Source organism: Terrapene carolina, unplaced genomic scaffold (assembly GCF_002925995.2).
Source record: "Terrapene carolina triunguis isolate 2854851 unplaced genomic scaffold, T_m_triunguis-2.0 Scaffold194, whole genome shotgun sequence".
Taxonomy (NCBI): domain Eukaryota; kingdom Metazoa; phylum Chordata; order Testudines; family Emydidae; genus Terrapene; species Terrapene triunguis.
This window is the reverse complement of record NW_020664545.1, coordinates 2,666,092-2,694,067: the sequence shown is the minus strand read 5'-3', so window position 1 is coordinate 2,694,067 and position 27,976 is coordinate 2,666,092. Positions and strand designations below refer to the sequence as shown.

Genomic DNA, 27,976 nt, shown 5'->3' with positions numbered 1-27,976 from the left:
ACTACTGATAACTACCCCTTGCAGCTCAGCCACGTGGACACTAATGATACTGCCAGGTATGATCCTGAGCAGATCTGTAGTGATAACAGGGGTCTGGGAGTGATTGTGAAGGACTCAGGGACACAGATTGTGTTCTCATCCATCCTCCCTGGATTCCTTTTTAGTCTCGTTGCTTCAGATGAATGGAGAGAGTGAAAGGGGACAGCCCAAAAACACATTGGGCAGTCCATCTCAACTACAACACACACTGAAACCTTATATTATACAATCAAGGAAAGCATAGCCATGTTAGGAGAACCTTGTTAGCTTAGGCATCAGCCAGGTTAACAGGCCCTAGAGTTGCATTCATAATAAAGTTTTGTACCCAATTTTGAGCAGCTGCACCAGTGCTATTGTGTAAATGCCAGCATAGACCAGGCTCAGGCATTTTTAGCATCCTGTCATGAAACCCCAGGTTCACACCCTGAGACAGGAACCCTCAACAGCAGCAAAATGAGGGGCAGCATCACATTGAGCAGCACTCCACCTCCATGCATAGTGCTGTTCTGGTCCTTCTCCCTGCATGCTGCCACATCACCTCTTTGCATGTACTGGGCTGGGGTCCTGCTGGGGCACGGCTCTCTGAACAGTGTTTTGTCCCAAAGCAGCAGCACCTTAAACAACTTTCAACAGCAGATCCTGAGAATGGGTTGAGTCACCACCTCCATATAAGAGGCCTTAGTAGTCATAGTTACCTACAACTAATGGAATTAGTATTTTACAAGTTACTAAAATTAATTAGAGGTCAGATTAAACTTTATTAAAAATTCTTCTAATATAGAAAACGAGAGGAACCAAACGCAACAAACTAATGCCTAAAGTTACGTCTCCTTACATCAGTTACTGTACTTACAGTGTTAGATGGAAGTAGTAGTCCTGGTATTTAGGGAGAACTACAAACACAAACAATACATTGTACAAACCCAATCGATCATTAACATTTCACTGCAGCAAATAATTCGAATCACTTGCTCAGACAGACAGCAGAACAGCACAGACAAATAATACTTCACTTTGTTGTTTTCACCAAAGGTTTTTCTGTACAGACTGAAATACTGATCAGCTCCCTGCTCCACCCCTCTGACACAAAAGAGCTTCCATAATTGTGGCATGAATGCCCTATATTATAAATGCTAATCAGGTTAATTTAGTGTGATATGTAGTTTTGTCAGCACCCCTGTACATTAAAGCAAGATGGTATACGAATTAGAATTTGTCATAAAAGAAAATTAACTATCCATTCTCTGGGTAAATTGAAAAACTGAAATCAAAGAGGTAAAACAACAGAGTGCTGAACTGCATATGTCTATAGGTAGCATAACAACTCAAGGCTCTAACACTGTTGTACCATCATACATTTCTGCTTGCGTGCGCGCGCACCCCAGGGGAATAAAGTTCCTATCTACTTTTTCAAGAAACCGTGAGCTAATTTAAATGGTCTTTCCCAAGTATGAAATTTATTAGCTGAAACCTCTCTGAAGTCTGTACTGCAGGAAATGAAAATATAATAGGCAAACACTGTTTCAGATTGCGTTGTCTATACATATTGAAGTTTTTACACTATCTACATGACCATGATTAAATGTTTCTGTATAAGTTTTACTACTCATTTAAAAATGCTAAAGAAACTGTACAGTTTTTTTTAAGAAGTTCATAAAAACGACTTTGTGTATGTTTCATATAAAGGGAATTAAGGGACAGGAGTCTGAAGACTAGAACTATGCAGTGTTGATCAAATCAATTTAAAGTCAGATCAAGCATTTAACCAAAAAATATTTCTAAAATGTAAATTTCTAGTTTTCTGTTCATCTTGACATACAGATGACCAAAGATACTATGCATTTTAAAATTAGGAAGAATTTAAGTTTGAGACCCTTATTTTAATCTGTGCTACATACAAAATGTATTGAAAAGCAAATATAACTATTAAATAATTTAATACACAAGTGTAGTCAAAAAGCATTGTACATTGTAGCAAATGTACATTGAGTTTCAGAGATACAAAATTACCAGGTTAATTCAAATTTACACAGTTTGTGAAATTCTGCACACGGGAAGAAGGCAGGAGAAAAGGGAAGGGAGTTTGAATTCAAATAGAGGGACCTATGGTGGGTGATACATCAGTTGTCAAAAGATATGAACAAGCATGCCATTCTGTGCAGAGAAGATTGGAAATGCAGCACCACCCTCCTATGTAGACGCAAGTGTTGGCTAGTCAGGTAACAGGTGGACTTCCCATTGTTATTTTCTATCACTTTACAACAAGCTTTCTATAATTTCTACCAATAGAACAAAGCAATCCATATGTGCCATGGTATTGCCAACAAGAAGCTAGAAAATCACCTCTGCAAACTGAAGAGCTGCACAGAGGATAATACACGGCCTCTTCATCACCCATAGCCTTTAAAACTACTTTCAAGACTTTGGGGCACAATAGCTTCCCCTGAAAGCTTGAAGGCAGTAATGCCACAGGAGGCAACGTACCTGCGTAGACTCAAGTAAACATGCCTGGCTTGTCTGGAGACCCTTCGTGTGAACCATCCCTAATGGTTTTGTTTCCTCCCCTCCACACTGCTTCACAGAAGAGGCATTTGACTAACATTTATAATGGATTTCTTTCAGTCGAATGGGAACATGATAGGTGAATAAAGAGCTTAGGGTGGATGACAAGAAGGCAGGCAAAGGAACAGTGCTTGTGAATAGGCCGATCTTTGAAGGGAATTATTTAAAAATATTTGTATTAATTTGAATATTACATTACAGACAAGAATGTTCCCTATCAGTGAGAAACCAAGACAGAGAGACACACACTCCCACCCCATTTTGTAAAGGCTCCATTCTTTAACACACATCCAAATGCAAAGTATAAACATTTCTAAACCAAGATTCTTTCATAGGATTTTCAACTGACCAGCACCCAGAACTGGAGGCATATTTTTAAGACAAGTCAGCAACCAGAAGTTGAGAACCATGAGGGTGGGGTGGGGTGCTGACCACCACTGACAATATGGCCACTTTCCATAAGTTTTTCAATGGGAGGTGGTGTCTGTTCAGCACTTTTGGAAATCCGGCCATAGATGTATGAGAAAGACTAATTGCTTCATGCCCCAGAGTAAAGAAGACAGGGGTCTGGATGGCACATGGAATATGGCACCATTCACCTGAACATCATTGGCTGAAATCCAGACAAAGTGACTGCAGTGACAGCTGCTTGATTGCCAGTGTGAAAAGTCTATTGCGCCAGTACCCTTCCTAGTGGCAGATATCCATACCACAATCTGGCACCTTTACTGGCAGTCCTATCAGAGGCCAGCGACAGAATCCACCTGTTGAGAACTGAGGCCACAATGGTACTGTGGTGCAAGCTTGCAGTGCTGCTGCCAAAACTGTCTTATGAGGAGAAAGGATTTCTGTCCCCAGAGCTCTCAATCTGGGACCCTTCATGGGAATGCTGCACTGTGATAAGTGTCAGTGATATAATTCAAAGGAACTCAGCAAAGTATACTCTAGGTAGCGTTCCTCATGATCAACTGGCACAACCCTACTTGGGTACAAGAACGGCATTCCAGTCTGGGCCAAAAAAAAAAAAAAGCAGACGACATACACTGGAGATATTGTCTCTTCTTTTAAATCAACACAATCACAAATGTTGTTTCTATTTGTATAACTATGAGAAATAAAGGATGCTTGTTTGCATAAAAGTACCCATAAAGTCCTGTCAGCTCACAAAGATGCTGTTATCTTCCGAGTTCTGGAAAAAAACTAAGTTTATGCTGCATCAATTACTGCTCTGCAGGTCTGAAACTGAAGCATCTCCCCCTATCAGTTTTGGAGACAACCATCTTCCCCCTGCTGTGCATCTAACGAAGCCTAAAATTACCATGGCTTGTGCATCAGCACAGCTCTGAGAACAGAGGTTAAACAGCTGCAGTACAGCAAGCAGAAGGATCACATAACCCCATCATTACAAGGACAAAACAGATTTTTGTCCCATTTAAAAAAAAATACATATATCGCTCAATGGTCAAGTAGTAGACTTTGATTTCTAGAAGGCAAGTAATATGCAATCAGGCAGATGCCAGATTGCTAAATAGGAGAAGAACCACCCCAAGAGACAAGTTTCAAATACACTCCTGCTAGACTCAACAATTTTAAGGTCAGAAAGTTGCCCCAAACATAAGATTAGCATTTCTTTAAAAAACCTACCGGTATTACTGGAATACCAGCAGTACTCATTTGATTAGAAATCTTAACAATTAAGTATTTTTCTCATGAAATATGCAGAATTAAATGTGTTTCAAAAAGAGGAAACACATTTAACCCTGTCTGATGACCTTTACACCATTCTGCACTCAACATGTTGGAATCCCCACTCTGAGCTGTTGACACTGCTCCACAGAATTAACAACTGCCAAACTCTACTCCGCAAAATGGAAATGACTGAGTTGTGACATCTTTCCTATTTTGGTAGGCAGCTGGACAGCACACAGAGAAACACAGTAACTTCACAGCAGCAGGGTTCCAAAATTTGAGGTACAAAACAGAAAAGTTGCCCAGCAGATGGAAAATCATTTGGAAACGCAAGATTTCCCAGGTGCATGTGTTATTCTGTTGTAAGCCTCTTCTATACAGATATTCATGTCAGATTTGGGAACTGTTTACCCTAAACCACACACTTTGTTTTGCTTCTCTCTTCAACAGTCTACCTAGTAAATGAGCTAATTTTTACCTTCATGATGGGATTCCAATACTTTTGGCACTCTCAAAGCCTTGATACAGAAGAAGAAGAAAGGATGCCACTTCATGAACCAACTGCTGAAGCTTGTTGTAACCCATGGCTAGTCATGATTCTATCCAATTATTCCCAGGGAGTGGAGAGCACAGAAAACAATAAAAGCAGACATGCATCATTTCAGGTAGGGTTTAAATATTTAGATTATGATCACTGCTCCAATCTGAATACATTCTTCATTTTCTGGTATTGTCTTTTTTAAAAACAAACATCTAGCCAATTTAAGGAACAAGTGTTCCTCTTTGTCTAAACCTTAATTCTGGACAAGAGGAAAACAAGTTAAAACCAGATTGTGAATATACACACAAACTAGCTGTATGTTCACACAGGCTACATAAAAGCAGCTTAAAATGCCCTTCTCGCTTTGTAAGTCTATGAAATGTACATTATGTGATTATCAATCCATTTCCTACGAGGCCCTTGCTAGAAGAGGAATTTGCTTTTTCTTCTTTGCAGAAAAGTTTTTGGGAAAATGTTCTGTTCCCCCCCCATTTTGGCTACATTTTTTAAGCATTGTCCTGGTAGTTCCTCTTTCACAGGAGACTGGCCAGGCTGGTGGTGGGTCCATTCTGAGCCTGGAACTGTACAGGAGGCGGTCCATCTGTCCACTGAAAGATAACATACAATATGAAAAACCTATATTCACTACATGGGAGGGGAAAAAAATCACAGCAAGGTCAGAAATGAAGAGTTAGCCACATAATATTTACCACACTGAGATAATAAAAATCAGGGCATCAAAAGTAGTTGAGAACCAGAATGTTTGATTTTTATCAGCCAGGAGTCCATTACTAGGCAACACTACAGAAACAAAATGCTGCTATTCAAACTGCCAGTCATTCCTGGGTCCAATTTAATTTCAGACATTGGTCTCTTATTTCATTTGACCTAGGATTGACAGGCTACTGAGTGAATGTATTTCCTGTTCCTTCCCATAAGAATGTGAAGGTCCAATCCTGAAACCACTCACACAAGTACAGATTTGATGAATAGGGCCCCAAGTTGAGTTTGTCTGTACAAGTCCATTAAAATGTTCAAGCTACAACCAAAATTAAATTCAATAAAGGCCTGTTCCTCACCCATCTTAATACATTTGGGTGTTTTACATTTTACAAAGTCTGCTGAGACAGAAAATTAATTTTTGTAATATACATTTTTTCCAATCACACTATCTAGCCTATGCAATCAGAACATGGATTATGAAAAGCTCAGCAATGCAGGTCGACATCAAACTGAAGTCATTAGCACAGCACTATCACTGAAATCTGTGTCCTCTGGGATTGCAGGTTTTGTACACATGCTCCTGGAAATCACACAATTGCTATGGGCATCTTTGTAAACAAGAGGTTATATCTCAAGCATTCCCACCCCTGGGAAATCTCTAAAGGGACCTACTGCAGACAAAGCAATTAAATGATTTCTTTCCATTCTCCCTCTCATTTGGTCCCCAGAAAGTTAAGACATTTAAATTAATAATTAAAAAACAAATTGGATTGACTTCTTTACCTCTTCAAAACAATTTGAGTGTCAAAACATTTTGACACTGATACAGTCAAAGTTAGGGAGTCAGAGGTTAAGGTAATTCTCTGGATTCCAAATTAAGACACTGTATTTAGTTCTGTTAGAAGTGAATCTAAGTGGCTTCAGAAGATTAGCACATTCAAAGGGGTGGAAAAAAAAATCAGTTTATGGCAATGTCTGTGTAGATACAAAATGTGAAATTAAACCAAAGACATTTCTATTTAGGCACAGAAAATGTCAACAGTAGTGGATATTTCTTGCAATGTACAAGACAATATCACTCTCAGATTGAAGATCTGGGTGCACTACCATAACCTAATAATATATCCAGAACATAAGTAGTTTCTTGCTTTTGAAAGCAAGAACTGTAAGTAAAATGAACCAGATGATGGGTTACAAAAACCACTTTGCTCATGCAATAATCATGTGACACTCAGGGAAAAGCACACTTGAGAAATAAAGACATCACCAACCTAACAACCTGTACCAAAGTTAACTCATTAATTTGATCTCCATTTCTCTTTCCTGTTATCAGTCCATTATGAATATTAGGAAGCAGCCTGAAGTTTGGAGATTACTGAGATGCTTGTTGTGACGAACTGGGACTGTTCTTAATGTGGTCTTTGAATGCTGACAGGGGAGTGTGGCTAGGATACTCTGCATTGGGGGATGGGAGACTGACCGACGGAGAATACCTGAGCATGTAACATGAGAACCCAGGAAGGGGTTAGAGGCCAGGTGACACCTTTGCCCGGGAAACTGAACAAAGGCTGTGGGAGGGATCGCTGAAGGCAGAGTCTCAGGAGCTGGCTGGGAGGCAGACAGGCCTCTGACCTCGCAAGGGGGCTGGGGCACCCTGGGACCACAAGATGGACCTAACTGAGGGGGGTCCTGTTGTCTGTGCCTGCAAGACCTGTCTTGGACTGTATTCCTGTCGTCTAAATAAACCTTCTGCTTTACTGGCTGGCTGAGAGTCATGGTGAATCGCAGGAAGCCGGGGGTGCAGGGCCTTGTGTCCCCCCACACTCCGTGACACTTGTGTGTTGGGGACAGGGGTGGCAGACAAGAGAAGAGATCAGTGTGTTGCTTTACACACACTGCACGGTGAAAGAGGAAGACTACCTACCGTAATTAGGTTGTGTTCTGGAAGACTACAAGCTTCAATATGGTCCTGAAGAAGCTGCTGTGAAAAGTTCTGATGCATCTGTGCAGCCTCATGAGCATCCATTGCGTTTCCACAGGCTTTGTTCAGATCTGAAAGAGAAAAAAGTGGAGTGTGTCACATTTTTGTACTGAGAGAAAGATTAAATGGCTGACAGTTTGGGCAGATGGCATTTTTTAATTGCTTAAGAATGCCCCTTTGTATTGGCTGGAGGAAGAGGAGATCACTTGTGTAGCCCCATGTGGAACTTCCTTCCTGTCCCCTACTTTATAAAAAAAAAAGTCATTTTCAAGGGACACTGAATCCAAAGTTTTTTAAATTGATCATCCCCACCCCCCAAAAAGTCTGCCCTTTAAATAGTATGCTCTGATACTTTTATAGCAACTCCTCAGAGAAGTTTAATGGTGTTTCTGCTACACTAGGGATGTTTATAAAGTTATTTTCAGCAAGGGAGAACAATGAAAATAATGACACAGGGTTAGTCTACACTAGAAATACTGCAGTGGCACCACTATGGCAGCACTGCCTTAGCGCTTCAGTATTCACTCTACCTACGCCAACGGGAAGGGTTCTCCTGTCAGCATAGGTAAACACCTCCCCGAGAGGCAGTAGCTAGGTTGAAAAAATAATTCTTCCATTTACCTAGCACTGCCTACACTGGAGATTAGATCAGCTTAACTATGTCGCTCAGGGATATGGATTTTTCATACCCCTGAGTGATGTAGCTGGGTGGACCTAACTTTTAGTGTAGACCAGGCCAAAGGCTGGAATTTTCAAAGGGACCCAGGGAAATTAGGCTCTTAAATTCTACTACCATTCAGTGGGAGTTTGACACTTAACTCCTAAGGCTTCCAGCTTAAGTACTGTCTACTGCACAAAGTAAACAAACTGAAAAGACAGAAAACACTCCCTCTTTCAATCCTGGTAACGCTGGTGTGATATCTGTAGCTAGAGCAGTTAGATCATTCAGACGGAAAGGTGAGTTTGAAACTGATGGCCCTTTATAACAAAAATTTACTTTTCTTATTAGTCTACAACTCATTCTAAAGCACTCTGTGATAACTACCATGACAAGATGTACTCCAAGTGCTTTTACCTCAGCTACTTAATGGAAAGGCAAGATCAGACAGAATTGGACCAAAACGGCCAAAAGTTACATTTGGTGCTAACTTCTACCCTCATAGGCGCTCCCGCCCAGTGTCTTCAGTAGGAACTGCACACTTGCATCTGAGGGCAGATTAATCTTAGATATTGTATAAAATAAAAAATATTTAACAAAATATGCCTAAAATACTTGATGCTATTACACCAGCCACATCTCACATTCCCCACTACTGCACTGTTCTATTCTGCACAATGAGAGGGCAGGAGAAAGTTTCCCTGTTTCAAAACTTTTATTTGTGCTCATCTCAACATTTATTCTCTTTTTATTTTCAACCTCTATGGACAATATGCCAGTAGCGCCACAAGGACCAGTAATTTTTACTTGAACAGAAAATACCTGCTTGTTGTCAACCTTTGACAGTGTGCCTAGGTTACAGTGCCATCTATTGGGAAAAAAGCATGCGACTGCATGTCTTGGTCATTACAAGGAATTATATTAACCTGACAGTAGAGCTGATTTTAATAGAAGTTGAGTTATAATTTTCTATTACAAAACTCACATTTTGTGGAGCTTTAAAACTGCGCTGTTTTAATTCACTACAGGCTGAAACTTGGCATCACAGTCTTACCGTATGTAATGTTTGCTCATTTAAACTAGTTCATCCCTTTTTAGCTCAGACTTGCGCCAAAAGAGCCTCACAACACAATTCTCGCTCTCACATTATGAAGCGCTGTCTGGTGGAGGACAGTAGCACTTTGCATACAGGAGTCACGGTGCCTAGTGCCCCTTCTAGTAGCTTTGTCTCTCTCCACATTTGTCATTAGCATCTTTTTGGCATTGCTTGGGGAAAGCAGTCATAGCTGCCTTCACTTCACATCCCAGGCATTACCCACTTTGGATTCTGCCTTTCCTGAGATCAGTTTCTGCCAAAGATGCTTGCCAGTCTCCCCCTCAACCCCAAACAACATACACAATCCATTTGATTTTGCAGGCTGCTCTAATATTAGGTGACTGAAGAACTTAGTTTCAATACTAAATATCTCCGTTTATACAGAAAATTCTTATCACTATGACACTCTTAAGCAGGATGGAAGTTGGTGCACACACAGAATAGGTTCTCATTGTAGTGTTTCAATACGTAGTTTCAGCTAAACCATATTCCACTTCCAAAGTTAAAATACATCTGAAGTTATCTGAATCTGTTGTGTTCACAAGAGAAAAATATAAGTTTTCAAATGCAATTTGAAGACAGATGGAGAATCAGCAAGGCCCAGAAATACAGAACGGCTGTTCCCAATGTGAGGAACTGCAGTGAAGAAGGCTCTCACCCCAAACAGAGGTAACATCGTGAAAAGTGATGAAGAGGAGGCCCATGCTAGACAAGCTGAGGAAGTAGGAAGAGGTGTAGAAAAAGGTCAAAGGTAGGCAGGAGCACTGCAGTGTTAATAGTTGTGTGAAATTTCAAAATGCCATGCAGAGCAAAGTGGAAGGGCCAGCTCTTAAGGGTACCAATTTGCCCATAATACTTCCATTTTGCCAGGGTACTCTCAGTGACTAGTAGCCAAGTGCTTTTTCATCAGCAATTCTATGATGCGAACACAGGAGGAATTTATGAAGTAAAGTTGCATTTTTTTGTGGTCCAAAAGGGAAACCAGAGCTAAATAGGTAGCTATCATTATGCACAAATAATCTTCAGTTAAGCAAAAAGAAGAATTCTTATATCTTCTATTATCAGAAACCTGAAGCAGTGCTATCCTGCAGTGAATACGATACTTATTAGAAATCAAACTCTCCCTTAAGCATCTTGTTTAAAAAAAAATAATAATAATATTACCAGGATGACAGTGCCAAGATAGAGAGCCTCTGGTGTGGTGTATTTTGCCATCATACTGATTTGACTCCTAAATATTTTGTCACATTCTAGTGTACTAACGCAGGGCTGTTTTTTTAGTATGAGCAATTCCACAAACTGTCCATGTGTATGGCTCTCTCATCCCCCATTACTGAAGAGCTTTAATCTATTTCAAGGTGACTGCCATTTCCTTGAAAGAAACTTTATGAAAGACCTGTAATCACATACAAGAACTGCAGACAGGAGGAAAATCTTAATCCAGGTGACTAGTGACTGAAAAATGGTACTATCAGATGGCTGACTGTTCAGCAATCTATTCGCAGTAAATTAGTGGGTCACAGGCTAGTTACTAGTGGACAAGTAACCACATCAAGAAACAAGTGGACCTCTTGTAGGCAGTCCCAGCAGGTAACAGCCATTGAGACAGAGTTCCCCTCTCCACTCGAGGTCTCTCCAAGGCCTGGATAAGGCACATTGATGGGACAGTGTGGGGGAAGCTTATATTGCACCCGGACTGTGGATAAATCGAGGGTGTCGGTCTCCAGGGCTATCAATGCACCTCACACAAGAGCGACACTCACCTACAAATTAGAAAAGTATTTCAATTGCCCAGAAGACATTTTTAACCAAAGCAGCAGGAAAACAGGAGAATGTAAGTCTGGCCTTTCTTGCCTGCAGCGCTTAATGTGCAGCACAGTTTTCGTAGTAACATGACTATTTATATTAAATTGAAGCTGCAGGGTAAGTCAACTGTAGCATTAAAACTGTCTGCCAAGAAACTAGTCAACATTTGTACAAAGCATCCTGGGTCTTGTGGGAGTCAAATTAAATGATATTTATGTATGATGTGGTATAACAGTCTCCCCCGCCCTATTTATGAACGCTCTGACAGCAGCAGAAACTATGAAGTGAAACAATCAATGCTTGCAGTATCCAGGACACAGGACAGGGTGAAGCACAGAGAATAATGTTGAAAAAGGGATACTTTGTGAGAGAATCAACTACATACAAGGAGAAAATATCCTCTAGAATCCTGCCTATTCATTCACCCTCGCAGCAGGCTAACCTGCCTTTCTAGTCAAGAACTAGATCAACCTCTCTGTGGATTAATTTAACGCTGCTCTTGTGCTAGCCACATGGGATTGCTAGAGAGCAATACAAGATTCTATCCCACCCCTTTTGCAAGATGTTCATGAAGAGACACTATGAACTGCAGGCATTAGTGATTCTACTGCTGTAGCAAAACATGCAGGGGTGACCTCGGCATCCAAAAAATCTGGGGCTGGTGTCAAGGTTAAAGATTCAGTAGGCTCCCAGAACAGCCAGTAGCAACCACCTGGTATTTTCTTGGGGTTTACTTTTTTTCTTTTCCCACTTGACCACCATCTCTCCCTCCAGGTTTAATTTCCTTTCCTTTCTTTCACTTTGAACCCTAATGCTGAACTAGAAAAGGTGACATTAAGATTTGAGACTACCACTTCTGCTATCAGGCACTGAAAAGCCACTCAACCATTTCCCCCCTCTTTTTCAGACTGTGCTGCACCGGCTCATAACTGTCCCCACTGTCAGCCAATGTATCCTGATCTTTTTCTCCTCTGGGAATCGCACCTCTTTAGTGACTAACAGGTGGTGTTATTACTAGGCAAACAAGATCAGCATACAAGTTGGCTGATAGTGGGAACAGTTAGGAGCTAGTGCATTAGTCTGAAAAAGGGGGAGAAAAATTTCTTAAAAATTACAGGCTTCCAATGATACACCAAAGGCCAAGATTTAAAAAGTGACTAGTGATTTTGGGTGCCCACCTGAAGACACTATGTGGGGCTGATATTCAGAGGATGGTTCTCAGAACTTTCTGAAAGTCAAGCCCCTTTAAGGTGGCAAGTTGGACATTCAAAATCAATCTATCCCTTTTGAAAATCTTGGCCAAGATCATTCTGCCCAAAATCAGGGCATCAAGTGTGCACAGCTGCAAATGAGAGGCGACATTAGCACATGCGAGTTGCTGCACAGCAAGACTGATAGTCAGGATTTTTGACACTCAAGTGACTGGAAGAAGCACCTGATTTCCACGCACTTTAAATATGAGCATATCTGGTCATAAAATTAACATTTCTTGTCTTCGAGACACACACACACTCCTAAAAAAACTGAGTACATAAGATGTTTATGCCACTAGCTTCTTGGTAAGCATTAAAACCGAAAAGCATTGTCTTTTCCCTCTCCCCAATCCTGAGAACTCAACTTGCTACTTGTCTTGTATACAGACATATAGGAGCAACACTTTGACTAACTTACCTCGCAGCAGAGCTGAAGACCATAGTTGCACAGACATGTCTGGGATCTTGCTAGCAAGTTGCATGGCTGGTACCACCATATTATTACTTTCCTAGTCGAGAATGCATATGAAGGTCAAACACTCATTGTAGCTACAGATATTTTTCTTTAAGGTATAAAAATGTCCCATAAAATTTATATAATAAGTGTCACAATGAAATGCTCACAGTCCCCCAGCTCTCCCCGCCCCCCCACCCAAAGATATCCACCGCCAGATAGAATATCTAGCTAACTCTTAACCCAACACTGTTCTCGTGTATTAGTTAAGATCTACTAAGGGCAATTTTCACCTATGCAGTAACATGACAGACAGCATCACTCCTGGGCTATTAGAGCCAATCTCATGTGAGATTATAATTCTTCTATATAACTCCAGTTTTGTTATTTCATCAGTTACTGGATCTGCTGCAGCAAACTAAATCCAAGCACCAGATATCAGGATTTATTCAGAAGAGAGTACAAACACCTGAACACACACAGTCTATACATTATGTGTATGACAGATTGACAGAGTACATATAGGAAGTTCAGAATTAAAGTTTACAGCTCCCTAATGCATAAGAAAAGCAAAGGAGGACTGAGAGATGGCAGATGTAGAGAAGGGCTACACTATACAAGGGGCCAATTAAGACTAGTAACTTTAAAGCAAGTGACCTATTAAGGATTTTGTTTCAATATATCAATCACCAATAATTATAAATATTAAGTTATTGCTGAAATTGAAACAACTTTGATAATCACAGAATGGCTGCCACGTTCCAACCCAGGAGGTGGCTGTGTTTCTGAGGTAGGACGGTACCCCCTAAAATAGTCTAAAGTGGTCTAGGATCTTTCAACACAATAGGAATTGGAGTACATCTACTGGGCACATCAGGGAAAACATGCTGTGGCATGCATCAGCTTGCCACAGCATGAGGATTTAAAAAAAAAAAAAATTGAGGATCTGAATTCAGAATCCTTTCCAAAATAATCCAGTTTAAACCATTTCTCCTCTACTTCGATCCTCTTTTCAAGTGATTTTAAACATTACAAAAATACAATCTTCTGAAATAGATTGCAAATGTCACTGCTTTGTCAATGTACCATTAAACATGCAAATCACAAATTGAAAAGTCAATACGCTGCCCACTTTAGGTAGGATACTGCTATGTATGAGACTCTTAAAACAGATTAGTTTTACAAAACCCACTGATTTTTTTTTGGCAAATAGCAAGTAAAACAAGGGTCTCAGTAGTAATACTGAAGACTGTAAAGGCTTACCCTGTGATTCCCTAACACATAGAATATATGACCCAGGAGTACAAGAGAACATGCTGTTAATCGGTTCAAGTCTTCTGCATTTGACATTTTCAGTGTCTCCCGCAAAAATCGTCTACCAAAACAGAACAAAAATAAAACATTCTATAAAACATTCTCTTTTCCTTCTAATATGTAACAAACGTGTCATAACCATAATCCAGAACAGAAAGACTAACTGTGGAAGTCAAGAGGCAAATACTGGGACTCGGGAGACCTAAGATCTACTCCCAGCTCTGACACTGGTTGGTTGCGACACCTGGGGCATGTCACGTCCCCGCAGTGTGCCTCAGTTTCCCTATCTGTAAAATGGGGATTACAATACAGACATTTGTAAAGCACTTTTGAGATCTACCAATGAAGAGTGCTAGATATTGTCATTAGTAGAAATTCAAAGCTGTAGAGAAGAAAATCGAAAGGGGAATTTCCCTAAACTGCTTGTCAATCCTATTTAGACAAACAGCAAGTATTAAAATCAGTCTGGACAAATTCAAGGGGAGAAGGATTCTGGTAGGCCTGGAAGAGGTCCCTTTCGCTCACCCCTTCCAAGTGGCACTGACTTTGCACTCACTTTGCTTCATTGTATCTTCCTTGGAAGAAGGAGAACAGTCCTCGGATGTAGAAAGCAGCTGCTCGGAGACAGTGAGAGCTGGGGACAAAGCGATAAACTTAAATCCAGGAGTTTTACAATCATTAGATGAGTGATGCAGGATACATTCTAGGAATTTATTTTCCATTTCATAATCAAAGCATAACTCTTTGCGCCAATGATTGAAAAAACTGTAAGCACCCCTTCCTTGACATCAAAGCTGATCATTTGCTTTTCATGCTATGCTTTTTTTTATTTTAAGAATTTTACAAGGCAAAAACACCCTTGCAAAAATAGCATTTAGAAGATATCCAGAATCCTTACCTTACAGGAAAGTTGTGGTCTGGATTTATCCTTTCCAATAAACTGTAAAGCTGTAGTCAAGAAACAGAAATGGAAAAAAATTGTTTCTAACCAGTATTAGCTTACAGTATGGGATACAAATGTTTTCATGGGAGCAGTACATAAAGCAGAATGCTGCAAGTTATATAAAAAACAAAGCAAACATTTGCTGTTACTGGCCAGAACACAGGATGGAACATTCCAACGCTGGAAGGGTACCATCAGCTCAATATTGGCCCTAAAAATCAGGTTTATAAAGAACAATTTTCTATTTTTTTTAGATTTTGTAAGTGTTAGCATGAAACTTCAAATTTAACTGGAAAGACTTTTAATGGAAACATATGACTGGAGTGCTTGAAATCCAAAAGCTGAATCATCTTGCTAACTAACAAGAACCAGAACCTGACACTAGCCAAAAATTAAGTTGACTAATTTTCATTCTCCAAGCTTCCCTTTTTAACGTGCTTCGTGCTTTTGCTTGTTCAAATTGACAATGTACCATTTGTCCACAAAAGACTTAGCATAACATTTGAAAGTACAGTACTGTTCTGAAAAGTAGCTAAAGAACCCAATCGTAAGTGCTAGAGAGAATACACAAATGCTGCTGTACAAAATGATAAATACTTGACAGTTGATGTAAACTTCTTTGGGAAGAGGGTTGGTTGATCAGTCCTCTGTGGGTAACAATTAACATCTGCAAATGTCCATTTCCAAACACTTCGCCATCATTTAATTAATACTCATTAAACTCCATGTAATGTAGATATTGCCCTTCGATACAGAGGGAAACTGAAATGGACAACTCAAGTGACTGGCTCAAGATCACAGAGGGAGTCAGTGACAGGCCTGAGATTAGGACTCAAGTTCCTGACTCCCACTGCTGTGCTCAGACATCTAAATTACACCTCTCTGAAGGATCCAAAATGCTCGTTTCCTTTAATGGTCTGCACTGGGCCAACTCATACCCTCAAGCCCCTGTAAGTATTATTATTAATAAATGACACTACTTTGATCAGATGGGTGGTTGCCCGGCAAAGCACTTGTGGCAAAGCACACCAAGAATGAATAATCAAAGTGCTGTCCTAAAATTTGTTCCTCTTGCAAATATGCACCTTGTAAAGCCACAGATCAGAAGCAGCCAGACACATACCTCTTGGTGTCTGTTGCCTTCCCTGATGTACACACTGGCCAGGTTTGTCACAATAAATGCCCACAATTCCTGATGTGTGGTGAGCTAAAATAGAAGAATATAAAACACAGACTAAAACCAGAAATAGCTGGAGTGGTATTCGTTACTAAGCAGCCTGTTTACAGCCCTCACAAGACAAAGAAATAGCCCAGCCCAGAAGATCCAAGCCATCTAGACACTCAAAAGTGCATTCATACACAGAACTCATTTCCGAGAAGCTAATAAATGTTAAACCCAACAGCAGCCTGTAAAAGTCTCTAAAGCAAAATACATGACAGGCAGCATTTAAACACCACATTCCTGTGGTGAGGCTTTTTTGTTTGGGTTCATTATTCCAAGCTCCTTAAGAATTTGCTGCTTCGTCTTCGTTTCTCGTCTGTCTCTTCATATTAAAGTGCTCTCAGTTTGGATGAGACAGAACTGCTAAGCCAGCCCTTTGAGCACAGTGTGCTCTGATATTGCCACATTCTAGTAAAGAGAGATTGTTGCGAGCACAAATGAGAATATTAAAGCACTCAGGCTCTGCACCCCCCAAATCTTAATCCTCCCCCTCTCAACAGGAATAGTGGAATGATCCATTCAGATGTTTCACTGGGTAAGATAGCTTTGCCTTACCCAAGGAGATGTAAAGCAATACCCATGGCTGCTTCATAAAAGGTTACTAGAGGATAGACCCTAGAGAAATTGAAGGTAAGTCTATTCTGTGCCCACTTCTACATTTAATAGAGCTACAGCAAGTAGTTTTAGCATTAAATCTTACCCGCAATGCTGTAGTAAACTGTGCTTCTGCATTGTCCATGCAATTAACAGAAATGCAGTAAAGCCCCTGTAAAAGAAAGTGCGTTTTAGACTAAGCATTCTAGTAATTGTAGCAAAATTGCAATTCTGCAAGTAAAGGAGATGATCGCAAGTCTGATCCACTAAATCCAGAAGCTATGAGGCATTAACAGGAAAACAATTTAATGTGTTATGCCAGACACCACCAAGCCTCAGTTTTGTTTGGTTCACTTGAGAAGATCAAGTAATTCCTGTATTGCCAACTTCTCATCACATTATTGTAAAGTTAATTTCTTCCTAGAATCTGTTTCATATAATATTAAAAATACAAATTCTACATACGGTGAATCATCTGATGCTTATTCTGTTACCAAAATGCATTCCCTAAAGCATACAATATACCTTGTGGATGTTCACTTGCAAAGCTCCCCTACTTAAATGTGCTGTATTTTTAAAGGAGAAGCGTTTAAATAGTTAACAGTTCTACGGCTATTACAAAATGCTTGGTGTTTGCTTAAGACAGATTGAGGCAATTCACAAGATTTCTAGAAAATGATTAAATGATCTTGCTTGGTGCAAGTCTAAAAAACTGGCTGAGGTTTGCATCACTATAACAGTTATCTGTAATAATTAAGGTGGAACTCTAGGTATGGTGCCATGTATAGGCCAAAATTCAACAGTAATAGTGTGTACTCACTAGGAGAGTATGTAGCTGCGCAGCATGATTAGAAAACAATCTGGGAGATTGCTGGCAGAGTTGACAGACTTGTGAGATCTGTTAGAAAAAAATATTTTAAAGGATTAAACCAATTATTTCTTTATTACATCTAGGCTGAGCCTGCCCCCACTTCCCAACTGCCTGAACTGTAAGAGCCATTCAGCTTATTGCTGTGCTTGGCTCAAAATTAAGTTAAGCTATGCCTTTCCCCTTCCTTTAAAACAGAGCCCAGACACGCTGCAAGCTAAGCCTTACATAGATCGGTGTGTATATGCTCGTCCCCATATTGGGATGCGTGCACCAGTTAGTTTTCAGAATTATTTGCTTTATGGTAGATTCTATCATGTGCTGGGCACTATCCACCAACATGAAGTCATGGGTCCTGTCCTGAAGAGCTCACAATCCAAAACAACATACAACAGACAAAAGATGGAAGAGAGGGACAAAACATTCAAAGAGTTAAAAAAAAAAAAAACAAAAAAAAAAACCCATGAACTATCACCAACTGCTCCTTTATTTAGGCACTATTACTTGGCTAATTTCTTCTAAGCGCTGTGGTAGGCAGTGTTAAACAATTTGAAAGGTCAGTGGACCAATTCAGAAAGCATGTTTCATAAATAAGGGATGGAATGGAAGACAATGCAGACGTTTGGGGGAGGACTGAACAAAAGGGAAGCTGAGACCAGTATTACCATCAGAGGGGAGAAGGAGGTCGTGACTTAACAAGACAAAGATAAGTAGGGAAGGGCAGAGTTGTGAAGGGCTGGAAAAGCCAGTGCAATATGCCTGAGCTTGAGTCAAATAGAGAATGGGGAACCAGTGGAAGAATTCAAAAGGGGGATGACATGATCAAAGGAACAAACAAGGAACATGAATCTTCAACTGCATTTTTTATGAACTATCAGGATGGAGAGGAGACCCTGGATGACAGTTTTAGCTGTCTGGATAGAAAGAAACAGTTGGATTTTATATATGCACAGTTTGAAGTGCCTCGTGGTGGACACTATGTGGAAATAAGGGAAAGAAGAGTTGAAGACAACTCTAGTTATGGGTTTGAGTTAAGAGTGACAGAAAAGAGGATGAGGGGAAAAGTATCTGGAACTCAGCTCTGGCCATTAGCAAGCTATACTATTTTAAAACCCTGTGAGTAAAATCTCTGAAGTGCTCTCAAATGAGGTATGGATGGAAGTTTAATTTCAAGGCTTAAGAACCTTGTCAGTGTCTTAAGGATTCCCAGACACTGCTATGCATGTTAGTAGTTACACTAAGACTACTGGGATTCCAGCGAGAGTCTGAACATGTTATTTGGAAATTAAATTTCCATATTTTTAAACTAACATTTATTGCAAAGATTCATAAATATTCAAAAGATTAAACAAGCATGGAAAGACAGTTTTACCTCCTGCAGTGCTGTAGCTTTGTGCCCCGTGACAAGCCGACACATGATAATATGTTCCAACAAAATAACTTGGAAAGATGACAAAATAGGACTGCAGTCCAACACTAAGAGGGAAGCAAGGGTAGTTCAGGAAATAAAGTTATATAACACTATAACATCCTAACCCCACAGCCTAGGCCCCAGATAACTACTACAAAGCTAGCTTCCCTCATGCCAACGGTTCAACATAACTTCAGCACAAAGACTTCTGAGCAGAAGTCTATATGAACTATGTGGCATTGGAGAAGCCAGCTTGCTCCCACCTACTGTTTCAGTTGCCACTGGGGAAGTGAGCCTATTTTTAAAAGGAGAATTGTCTCTTGATCAGGGAAGAATGGCAATCCAAGCTTCACTTAGCAGAACCCCTGGGGATCATGACTTTGCTTCCAATAAGTGAGATCTTGAAGAGTCCAGTGATTTGGATAGCCAAGATTCCACACATCAGTTTAAAAACTGCTCGAACTGATAAATTAATCTTTTTGTACTCCCATAACTCAACAGGCTAACCAGTAAATATGTACGGGAAAGAATTCCTGTTCTGGACTCAGATCTTAATAAACCAACTTTCAGACCAGAGCAAAATTCTTACAGCTGAGCAGTAAATCCTCATACATAGGCTTATGGAAGTAACCCTGAACAGATCAATAGCATTAGAGGTGCCTGTTCTTGCAAGTAGATTGCATTTTTTGATATTTTTATGTTAGCACCAGATAAAGGTGCCTTGCAGCTCATCCAAAGTTTTAACCCCCATACTTACTTTTTAGCTTTTCTAGCTGCATGAGTGCTTTGTCTGTGTACTTTTGTGCCTTCTCCAGGTATCCTGCTTGCATGGAATGCATCACTGTCACCTGCCACAGAACATAAGAAAGAGGGTCTGAAAAGTCTAGAGCCACACTCCAGAACCAAAGTCAAAACAATTTCAATCATCAAACTGAAATCTAGTCTAGTTAAGTATTTTCAGGCACATGGAGTCATATCTCCTTGCTTTGTTAAAAACATAAGCTTCTGCGACTGTCAGTCATGAAGAACCATCATAGCTCTAGGAGAATGAACTGGATTCTACTTGGCTCATGTAATGATGTCATTGTTAACTACGTTTCATTTTCAGGGCTTCTTGTACAACTCCTTTAAATGCTGCCGTTACTGAAGGGACTAAAAAGTTGCATAGGTGTCACAGACCAGAATTTGAAGCTAATGGTAGAAGTACAACAAAGCAACACGCAGCCTGAAAAACCTTTATTACCAGTGATTATGGACAAGCTAGAAAAAACAGCACGACTTTCAGATCCCAGGTTTAGTTGGCAGGGATGATCGATCTGGAAATTAACACAATGATCATGATGCCATCTTTACAAAGTCACTTTCTAGAGCAAAACTCCATAGATTATTAAACTTCCATGTAAATTAACTGCTCTTCCAAGCTGAGTCTCCCACAATATAGGGCATCCACTGCTATTTAAAAGACCTTGATTGCCAACTGCAGCTTACCATGTGGTGACTTGGACCACTAGGAACTAAATTTGAGAGTACCAGATTCATGCTTACTTGTGACCACTCTGGTCTCTAGAAGCAAAAGGCTATTGCATTAAAAAACACTATTTAAAACACACTACAACAGGGTGCAGAATGGCAAGCTCTCCTAGCCAATTCTTTCAGACCATGTTTGCCATCTGTTGGTTGTTTTAAGCCACATAAGTTACCATACTCTGACCTCAGTAAGTTTGAACTTACAGGATGAACTGCATCTTTTTGATCCCTGTGGAGAGCAAGGGTCAAGCATTAGATGAGAAGAACTATGTACATGTGGGAGGGCAGAAGTAAAAACTCTTTGCTCTGTGCTGTGCATTCAGTCCATACATAACGGCAAATTCCACACCCATTTAAAGAATTAAAGTGCTTGTACACTGGATCATACTCTGGAGACAAGGTTCATCCTGACATGAAATGAGCACATTTATCCCACACCTCATCAGTTAACAATGGCCGCTTAAGTAAAACAAAGCTTCTCACCAGGTAGACCAGCACACACATGTGCTCCTTCGGCAGCCAGTGAAAGAGATCTGCTGGGTTGCTGGGTAGAATTTCATCGTCATGAAGAGTCGATATGGTCTGAATGCACTGCTGCAGCTGCTTCAGACATGGTTTCACACTTTTCACCTGTGAAAGTTGATTTATATCAGACACAGGTCATGCCATCTGGGACAACACCTGAATATGTATATAGTTCAGTAAACATGCCAGCCAGTTAACAGTCCTTGCCTTAAGGAGTTTAGTCTACTTTAAGGCATAAGCTGATGCAGTAATTTCACAACACACCACAGCCTTTTGGACAGGAATCTTTCCCTGATTCACAAACATGCAACTTTGCAGAATTATCATTCACATACCTGCCCAGCATCCAGGTAATGGGTCACCTGCAGCACCAAGAAGAATACACGCAATGATTCTTTCTGGATGGGATTTCCTTGCCAGTTTTCAACTATCTGTCCGCACAAAGTAAGGAGTGGGTGCACTTCCTGCAGTTTCCGTTCCATTAGAAGAAGCTATAAGAAAAGCATTCCATGTATAAACAGTGCAGAGCAAACAGCTTAAATGCTCAGTGAAGCTGAGTCGAAGCTGTTGAGTGCTCTTCCCCTTTTGAATGTCGAGCCTCATTTATTCAAGTCCCTAAATGTAGACTTAAGATGTTAATTTTAAAGGCACCCTTTTTTAAAAAAGAGTTGGTCATTATATGTTACTGGACCTTTTATCTTGCATCACAAAAGGGCTTCTTTGCGGATTATAATCAACTTCGTTAATCTGAGATATGCCTAACTAACGGTGCTTGATTTCTTCATGAAATTACTTGCATTTCAAACATCATGCTTGCTTACGGAAATGAAGCAGAACATGTTTGGCACAAGGAAGGCACACAACACACATTCAAACCAGACATAATTTCAAGACCAATAGCTTTATTTTGTCCCTATAAAGTGTATGAACTGAAGTAATAGTATTAACTTATTTGTTACACTTAAATATATCCAACTTACCATCCCTTTACTTAGCAGGAACAGTGCCCTGAAATAAAACAAAACCGTGTCACAGCTCTAAGAAGGTACAACACTGAACAAGATATACTCATGAGAGAAAACTCAGGGTAAGAGACTGCTGCAGATCTTTTCAGCACGGACTATACGAGGCCGGAGGAAACAAGCTATTGGTATAGGCATCACACTTATAATGCTTAGACTGCCTGGGACGCTGTGTCAAAAGTCTAGTACAGGGGTCGGCAACCTTTCAGAAGTGGTGTGCCAAGTCTTCATTTATTCACTCTAATTTAAGGTTTCACGTGCCAGTAGTACATTTTAACGTTTTTAGAAGGTCTCTTTCTATAAGTCTATAATATATAACTAAACTATTGTTGTATGTAAAGTAAATAAGGTTTTTAAAATGTTTAAGAAGCTTCATTTAAAATTAAATTAAAATGCAGAGCCCTCCGGACCGGTGGCCAGGACCTGGGCCGTGTGAGTGCCACTGAAAATCAGCTCGCGTGCCAAAGGTTGCCTACCCCTGGTCTAATAGAACCAACTCAGCCCTTCACCCTTTCATGGTAAATGAAGTCCATGCAATCTATCATCTGAGGGCCTTTGAAATGAGATCTTCCTAAAAGAGGTCCTGCCTGCTCTGCAAGGCCATCATCCCACGGTCCTATTTATCAAGCACAGGTGTCCTTGGTCAAATTTTGCCCTCCCCTATTACTGTGCAGCATGCTGTGTGCACTGGCTGGGTGCGGATACCCCAGTGGTGGCAGCACAGACCTTAGAGTACCTCTGACGTAAAAGAGGCAACATAAGGTAAATTATAAGACAATATGTGGGGTGGGAAAAGAGGGGTTTAATCAAACTTTTGCTGTTTATGAACCAAACCACAGAAAACACCCATTGTCCTCCATCTCCGGGGCTCCACTCAAAGCAGCAATAAGGGTCCTGCCAGAGCTAGAAGAGGAAGGCAAGTTTAAAGTTGGAAAAAGGAGTCCAAATCACAGTGCCAGGGAATTAAAGAGTGAGGTTTTAGGTCTGTATCTAGGCCTTGGAAGGTCCCTGTTTGCAGGGAACCAAAGGCTAAAGCCTACATGTTGGGAAGATTTGAGTAGATGAGGAAGGCAAACAAAATTCTGTTTAAGAATAAGGCTCTCCAGAGCTTTGGTGCAGAGTGCTGGTGTTTGTTTTCTGCTACAAGCAGCCTTGGATAGGCGAGAGCAAGAGACTCAGATTTGAGAGAGAAAATACATGAGAAGTACTGGTTTGATTATGATGGATTTACAGAAGCTCATTTGCAACCAGTGTCTCTATGTAAATTAGAATAAATTAGGAGAAGTAAGTGAAGGAAACATACCTGGTATATTCTGATCCTACTACCCGGGCATATTCTGCTCCAACTCCTAGAAGGTCACATGCAGATACCAAATCTTTTTCAAGTGTGTGAAGTTGCTGAAGAGAAAAAAAAAATAGTTTTCAAGCTAGTGTTTTTAATGACTCAAACTTCCAGTTATGGGTTTTTGGTTTTTTTTTCCTTCCCTTTTTTGCTCTAGGTACATACTCCTGTTACAATAATTGGATATTTTGTTATGAAATTAAAGTTTGATACAACTGCTTAATAGGAGTTCTTTACATGTCACCTAAACATAACAGAAGGCCTTTTCAGGAAACCTTTCCTATTTCCCTTCTGGAAAAAGTCTTCAACATTTCAAAGAAAATCCCCTTCAAAACATTTTTTTACACTTATCCAAGTTATCATAAAGTAGAGGTGGTCTATTCTACATACAGCCTAATCTAAACCTAACGTACAGTCAATAGCAGTGGTTCCTTTGGCAGGGAAGGCACTATCACAAAGTCAGTGAGCACCACCTGATATTCAATGCTCCAGGCCAGGGAAGAAGAGTGAAGTAGGGTTTTTTTTGTTTGTTTGTTTGTGATGCAGCCTTAGTTTTTGAAATTGGAATTTTCCCAATCTCCAGCCAAAAAGCCAATTCATCTCAGTGAAATGTGTAACAGAATAAAGAATTCAGGCCTTTTGATCAGAAAGAAGCTAGAAAGAAACACGCCACAATACCAGCAACATATTTGGGGGTTTTAAGAAGAATCCTTCACAGATGCACAGAATATAACTGGAGGTTAAGCTTCCTATAAGTACACATACAACTCACTGATAATTAAGGGACAAATGTTTACCTAACAGAAGTGCAAGGCTCTCAAAATCTCAACTCAAATTACACAAACAAGTCATTTTCAAGGAAATAAGTTGTTGCTATTTGCTTGAGCCTATACAGAACAGAGGAAGAAGAGGAGTAAAGGTGAATGTTAACACATCCTTCAAGAGAATAGTTTGGCAAGCTTCCTTTGAAAGAAAGTGCCTCTAAAGATCAATTCCCTCAATTCTTATCAAACATCCTTCATTGTATTCTGCATATCTAACAGGGCTGCTAAGAAAAGGCATATCTTGGAAGAGATATGGCTGAACAGCGCTCTCTTGACTGTGCAGGTCCAGCAGAGAGCACGACCTACCTCTCTCACTGCGTGGTTAGCCTGTAAACTCTTTGGATGATATGATGTGCTTCTAATCTTAACAGGCTGGGATACCCTATAGATAGGTTAAGAAGTATCCTCTGAACACATGGACAACAAAAGTAAGGACAAGATGTCAAGCGCACCTCCTAATTCCAAGATTGTTCTCAGATGATGCCTAAAAAGCAGTACTGTGTTAAACGTTCAACTGAAGCCATGCCTAAGAACATTTACGAAACAGGGACATTAACATTTCTGATGTTGACCTGAAGCCTTTGTAGTAATTCCACTTTCTAACCCAGTTCTGCTGTGGATGTTAGGGCAAGTGGAAAACAGTGGAACCCACACTTCTATCACACTATCCTCAGGTAGGAAACTCGCTATTCTATCCAGTCAGGCTTTATGGGGAGGTTTTTGTTTTATGTACATTTTGAAGGGAATTCTTCCACCTTTTCTCAGGATTCTGTGTCCCTGCTAGAATCCTGAGGATCCCGCCCTCCCTTCTCCTGCTAGCCACATCATCACCCATGCAGGCAAGGAGGCCTGTACTAGACTCCATTTGAAGTCTAGCACAATAGTACAACATGAAGCACTCTCGACAATTCAGTCTATCCACTAGTCCCAGCCACTGGATGAAGAGACAGACACCCAAGCCTCGCTGTGTCTGCAGTAATACAGAAGTATTCTCTCCTCTTTGCAAAAATCTAGAAATTTACAAGTGCATTATACTTTCTTCCTGCCATTTTCACAGTCCTTTTATGCAGCTTTATAAGGCACCTGAATAATACTTACGGCAAGCTGAAAAAGTAGTCTACAGTGCCAGTACGGAGTCTGCTGTGAAATCTGGATGGCTTTACGCAACAAAGGCTTTGCTGCATCAACTGAATTCTGAAATAAAAATATGTACTTTAAATTCAACAGTAAAACCAACCTATATAAGGAATCTTCAGCACTAAAAGCAGTGAGATTTAATGAAAGATATTCTGGTTTGGTCCCAATTTAAAAGTCTTAAGGCAAGAAAACAAACAAAACTGAAAACAAACATTGACATGAGTAATCAAACTTGCAGTCCTCTAAAGATGTGCTGAACAATATTAGTCAATAAATCCATCTGTATACTCATATAACCCTTCATACATGCACAAAAATGCATACTAGAGAACACAAATGGGCTTGCTTGCAAAAACTGAAGACCCCTTTTAAAAACCTTTTAGTAAATCTAATCCAAAATATTCAAGGCACATAACAAAAGTATCTCAGGCAACTCCAAAAAAAGTTAGCCTGTCTTTTCCTCCATGACTAAAGGAATAAGTAAGGACAGTAAACTTATTTTATCACAGAATTTCTTAATTGTAACAGTAATTGCAACCAGCATAACATGATATATTGAAGTACTCCTGTTCTTTTTACGGATACAGACTCTGAAACATGATATATTGAAACACCTTGGAACTTCCATATTACTTCACCATAAATTAAGCTTCCCTGCACCAGAGATCACCCATAATCAGGAGTATGTTGTAATGATGTGTGCACATGTGGTTCCAATAAAAAAAATATATATATGTAAATTGTCAAAAACCCTCCATCCCCTCGATAGGGCATTTATGATCAGCCAAGTACCATATTTTTTAGGAGCAGCCTCAATACACTTACCTCTTGACAGTACAGTTCAGACAGAAGGCTTGCGGCTTCAAATTTAACATCTTCAAACTGTGGAATCTAGCAGCATCAGAGTTAAGTAAATATTAAACTTTGTAGCAATAAGTATTAATCCACCAATCAATGCTCAATATGCCAAGTCAAAGCTTAAAAATTTAAGCAAGAAGCCCATGTCTGGAAATTGGCGAGAACTACCCACAAAATACTAAAACAGATTCACTCTGGCCAGTTATGTTTGCCGAAATATTTCACATTAAACCCAGACTATGGAAGTGAGTTTTCAGCTGTTAAAGTTCTACTGTCAGACGGTCAGGAAAGGATACTTGTTGGGAGATCAACCACTGTAAGAGAAGACAACAGATTACAGTAGTTAGTGCAGAGTCAACAATACGAATTTAAGAAACTGTCCCCTGGCCACCCATTCTCTCACTCTACAATGTCTGTGGTAAACAGAACATGGCTTATGGGCCTCCGTCAAGGAGTCGGCACGGCCTCCCGCCATGGCATGAAATCTTTCACTCTCCCCACCCAAAAAATCTCCACACCAGCCTGCCCCCCTGCTCAGTGGGGCACCAAGTCACGAGCTGGCTGGGGCAGAGAGGGGGAGAGCAGCTGGTCACCAGTGCAGGGGGAGCTGTGGCCAGTGGCGGTCAGCCTCCACCCGTGAGCACCCCGCTCCCCTGCCCCAAGTGTCCTCCCCCAGCCCCCCCCTCGCCCCCTGCTACCCCCCGGCCCGCGCCGCCGCTCACCGCCTTCTCCAGGTGCCCGCGGGCCTGGTCCCCGTTGCGCGTGTGGTGGTAGAGCACCGAGCCCAGCTGCAGGTGGGTGCGGGCCTCCATGCGGGCCGGCGGCTTGCGGGGCAGCACGGCCTGCAGGCAGTGCACGCACAGCCGCACCTTGGGCGGGCTCGACGTGCGGAAGTGCTCGGCCAGGCCCAGCAGCGCCAGGTACCACGACTCGCCCCCGCCTCCGGGCCCGGCCCCGCCGCCCGAGCCCGCCCCGGCCCCAGCGCCGCCCCCGCCGGCCTCCCCGGAGCCCGAGCCCGCCGCGCCCCCCGCCGCCTGCTGCGGCGGCGGCTGCTGCTGAGGGGCCGCCCCGGCCGCCGAGCCCGAACCACCCGCAGCTACCGCCGCCATCTCAGGGCCGCCGCCACAACGCGGGGGCGGGAGCGGCTGCCCGCGCAAGGGCGCATGGGAGATGGAGTCGCTAGCCTGCCTCACAGGCCAGGGCGGCCCCGGCGCGCAGAGATCACGCGAGAACTCGGAGCAAATCCCGCGCAGGGGAGCGGCACTCACTTCCGAGGAGGGCCTAGTCTCCGCGAACAGGCTCATGGGAAATGTTGTTCTTCACTCCCCTTCTCCCCCGCCTCCTTGGAGGCCTCGCCAAATCGCGCGAGAACTGCGCGCTCTCAACGGGACTTCCCGCGCGCAGTCTCATGGGAGTCGTAGTCCCTGTCTTGAACCCTGCCCGGGTGGCCAAATCCGGCTGTTGGGGCGAGGGTGGGCTCTTGGGCCACATACGGAAGCGAGATGGCCTTTAATCCTTCCAGATTCCCCACCCCATCCGCCTCCCGCTTGCTAGATTTAGGACTACAACTCCCAGGCGCCTTTGCGG

At 41.4% G+C, this 27,976-nt stretch overlaps 1 protein-coding gene across 1 annotated transcript; it reads right to left on the bottom strand.

The window, feature by feature from the left end:
- Positions 1–777: 777 nt before the first annotated feature.
- Positions 778–27,498, bottom strand: MAU2 (MAU2 sister chromatid cohesion factor). Its single transcript, XM_029912277.1, has 19 exons — positions 27,112–27,498; positions 26,686–26,703; positions 26,357–26,422; positions 25,493–25,588; positions 23,532–23,626; positions 22,187–22,214; positions 21,542–21,697; positions 21,165–21,311; positions 19,912–20,002; positions 19,116–19,219; positions 17,696–17,773; positions 16,982–17,047; positions 16,183–16,266; positions 15,015–15,064; positions 14,673–14,750; positions 14,066–14,177; positions 12,767–12,857; positions 7,479–7,606; positions 778–5,439 (listed from the first exon to the last, which is right to left on the bottom strand). Exons 1-19 carry the CDS (start codon positions 27,496–27,498, stop codon positions 5,365–5,367), a joined length of 1,950 nt encoding a protein of 649 aa, XP_029768137.1. The 3' UTR covers positions 778–5,364.
- Between the last annotated feature and the right edge of the window lie 478 nt (positions 27,499–27,976).